General features: G+C 43.5%; 1 protein-coding gene across 1 annotated transcript in view; it reads left to right on the top strand.

The window, feature by feature from the left end:
- Positions 1–3041, top strand: part of LOC138945888 (uncharacterized) — a 7469-nt gene extending 4428 nt beyond the window's left edge. The window contains exon 2 of the mRNA XM_070317408.1: positions 2968–3041. Coding sequence (XP_070173509.1) covers positions 2968–3041 — 74 coding nt within the window. The remainder of the gene's footprint in view (positions 1–2967) is intronic.
- Positions 3042–3937: the final 896 nt, after the last annotated feature.

The raw sequence follows: 3937 nt of genomic DNA, 5'->3' as shown, positions 1-3937 counted from the left end.
TGTAAGACAGTGTTATTGCATATATTTGTAAATGGAAATATTGACACAAGGTATAACCGAGGATATTGAAACCTTTTCTTCTCTCCCAAATTCTTTTATGAAATGAGAGGGGGAGAGAGTGAGGGGGGGATTGACAGACAGAAAAAGCGCGAGAAAGCGGAAGAGAGAGACAGTTAAAAGGGATGGAGGGTGCTTTTTATTTTATGGTTGGTTGGTCTTAATGCACTGTTTTTGACAATAGTTTTCATTCGGTAAAAGCCAAATTCAATTACCGCTCTCTCTCTCTCTCTCTCTCTCTCTCTCTCTCTCTCTCTCTCTCTCTCTCTCTCTCTCTCTCTCTCTCTCTCTCTCTCTCTCTCTCTCTCTCTCTCTCTCTCTCTCTCTCTCTCTCTCTCTCTCTGCTGGGGTGGCAGATGAAACTTAAAGTTCAAGATTAAGGGTGGGTACGAAGTCAACGTAGTTGGCATCGCTGATAGCCGTGCCATTGCCAGACACGAAGTGACTCGAGCAGACTTTTCAATGGCACGACAAACCCCTGTCGTCGGATTGCTTGCACCCATCGCGTCCTTCGCTGTTGCACCCATCGGAAAGTCATACAATGACAAATTCTGTCCACCGTATTTCTCTTTCTTCATTCCACTGTTGCACTTGCAGTTGCAAACACAACAGTTTGCCTCGTCGTCTCCGCACATGACTTTGCACCAAGCGTCGTTGTCGATTTTTCCTTTTGCCCCCTAGTTCCGGTAGATCTGACAATAAACTTCACAGCGCATGTGCCAAAATTTAAGTGAAAAAGGTCTATTATGTTCAATGAATTGGCTAGCTCTCTCTCTCCTTAATTCTGTTTCTTACTTTCTCTCTCTCAATGTCTGTCTCGGTATGTCTGTCTGTCTGTCTGTCTGTCTGTCTGTCTGTCTGTCTGTCTCTCTCTCTCTCTCTCTCTCTCTCTCTCTCTCTCTCTCTCTCTCTCTCTCTCTCTCTCTCTCGGGCGGGGACGTAGCTCAGTTGGTAGCGCGCTGGCTGTGTAGCCAGCTGTTGGTCGCTATCATCGTGGGTTCGATCCCCACGTTCGGCGAGAGATTTATTTCTCGGAGTCAACTTTGTGCAGACTCTCTTCGGTGTCCGAACACCCCCGTGTGCACACATGCACACGAAAAAGATCCCACGTTCACAGCGAAAGTCGCAGGGCTTTGAAAACACAGTGTGAGGATCTCCTTAGTCACAGGTTTCTAAAAACGGGTTTCACCACTGGATAGAGCATCAGAATCTCTGTAAAAATATAAAAATCATGCAAAGGTGACATGCGTTCCCATGTCGTCTGCTTGGTTGAGCGCATTCAAGCAATTTAATGGCATGCTTTTGTTTGATTATATGACACAATTAATTACTGACAATTATAAGTAGTAGTAGTAGTTGTAGTAGTAGTAGTAGTAGTAGTAGTAGTAGTAGTAGTAGTAGTAGTAGTAGTAGTAGTAGTAGTAGTAGTAGTAGTAGTGTTATTATTATTGTTGTTTACACCTTTGAATGAAACTAAATAATTCATGACAGAAAGAATATTTGCATTGTGAACGATTGATTTTGTTTGTAAAAGGTTGATAATATTTGGAGATGACGATAATGTGAAAACGGATCATGTTTTAAATTTGATTCTTCTTTTGGGCAAGTGTTATGATTATTCATAAATGTAAGTTTGAGAGTTCAGTCCCGCGTTCTACTTCTACTACTACTACCACACCCATTTTACTTTTTATTTTAATCATGAACATGCGCCGTTTTTTGTTCCAGGAAGTAGCCGAGTAGTCCTGTGGTTGATGTCATTCTTGCTGTTGACAAGATGCATTCCCGTCGGCGCCTGCAGTTGTCACGGTTGTAACCAGAGTAACGTCACACATCGCTGTCAGTGCTGCGTACACGGCTCATTCAAAAGGTCCGTCTCGCGTGACGTCAGAGGTGGAATGACGTCAGGACGACAGCGCCGAGAAGGCCTTGACATCAGGGTGAGTCGCACGAGAGTCTCTCGTGACATCGACGACTTGACGTCATTGTTGCAGCGTCATGAAATGCATGAGGCAACCAAGAAAAACCAAGGAGGGCAGCTTGACATTTACCGTTCAACATTGTTTCGACGGCATCATATATTGTGTGATATATTTCAAAGACGGGAACGAGGTTTGCTTGAGATCATTCGTGTCGCGTCATGGCCAAGGTATCGTACCATTGATGACACAAGCCTCAGTTATGAGAAAATCTTTAATGATTTCTTCGGTACGATGTCATTTCCGCAGAGTCGGTATACCTATAGACTTAGCCACACGCAAAAACGTGAACTACTTGATCTGATCTGCTTGGCTTCGATACAATAGCGGCAAGGCATCTAGGGTGCAACCTGCAATCTAAAACGATATACCCATAATATGACGGTGGCTGGTCGTCATTCCGTCAACGTCAAGGGATTCCTAACATCACAGAGCGTCACAGCGAATCTTCTAACAACGTCATCGGTTTACCTTCAATGCATCAACCTGGAGGTGATCGTTACGTCACCCAGAGCCTAAAACTGATTTTCTGAACACGGTTCACTCATAATATGACGGTGGTTTGTCGTCATTTTGTCAACGTCAAAGGATTCCCGACAACAGAGAGAGAGTCGTGGCGAATCTTCTTGCAATGTCATCGGTTCACTGTCTGAGCATCAAAATGAAGGCGATCGTTACGTCACCACGAGCCTTACAACTGTTGCTCTTAACACGGTTCACTCATAATATGACGGTGGTTTGTCGTGATTCCGTCAACGTCAAAGGATTACCGACACCAACGAGAGTCACAGCGAATCTTCTCACAGGATCATGGGTTTACATTCAATGCATCAACATGGTGGTGATCGTCACAGAGAGTCGCGGCGAATCTTCTCATAGCGCCATCGGTTCTGATTCTCTTAATACTGACAGTTTGGCGTTACTGTGACAGTGTCATCTATACGCATGGCGTCAGTGGGAAGCATGAGAGCTTTACCTGACGTCATCTCTTCGGCTTCATCGTGACTGCGTCATGACAGTTATGATTTGCCCCCACTGCTCTTTGGTTTAATGTTTCCCGCTTGTTTCGTTGTTACATTTTGTTTTGATTCTGGTTTGCTTGCGCTTTTTGTTTTGTTTTTTCTATTCTTGAATGTTTTCCTGAAAAAGCCTGCACAGACGAAAACTTGAATTTGTATTTGTGCTGTCTTTGTCTTGGTGAGTAAAGTTATAACTTATATATTCTTTTTTTTACATTGTTTCTCACATTGGCAGTCAATTTATTCATTAGAATTAAGAAGTTAATGAGACTTGCACAAGATGCTTTTGATGTAATTGGTAATACGAAAGAGAAGGAGGGTAAAACGTCCAATCAGAAGAAACCTTACAAAACGGAACTTCAGCAAAACTGAAGTAAAACTGACACATGATCAGTGATGGCCTGTGCGCCAGGCATTTTTATTAAGTCATGGTGAGACTATACTTACTTACGGTCTGAAACCTGAAAAATAACATTCCTGAGTCATGAAAGTAAAATGGGTGTGGTAGTAGTAGTAGTATGAAGTATGAAACTCGAAAAACATGTAAAGTGCCCATAGAGTTCTTGCGTCAGGAAGAGCCACAAGAGCAACTGGCTGGACAAGAGAGAACAACACGAACAAAGTCGACTACAGCATGTCCGGCGGATATGTTGTTGAGGCATTCAGAAATGCGCATCGACGGTCAGGAAACGATCCGACGGCTTTCAAAGTACCGTACCGTAAATGTGCCCAAATAACCGAGGGTGAATGATCCAAGAACATTAATAGTTCCATTAGGTATCAACGGAACCAATAATGGTGACAATAACATCGCCAGTGCGACAGGCTACGCGGGCTGCTCTATGAAATAAACGATTCGGATTACATCTGTATTGGCAGGGG

The sequence above is a fragment of the Littorina saxatilis genome, linkage group LG13 (genome assembly GCF_037325665.1).
Source record: "Littorina saxatilis isolate snail1 linkage group LG13, US_GU_Lsax_2.0, whole genome shotgun sequence".
In the NCBI taxonomy this organism is placed as follows: Eukaryota; Metazoa; Mollusca; class Gastropoda; order Littorinimorpha; family Littorinidae; genus Littorina; species Littorina saxatilis.
This window is presented reverse-complemented; position numbering and strand designations above follow the sequence as displayed.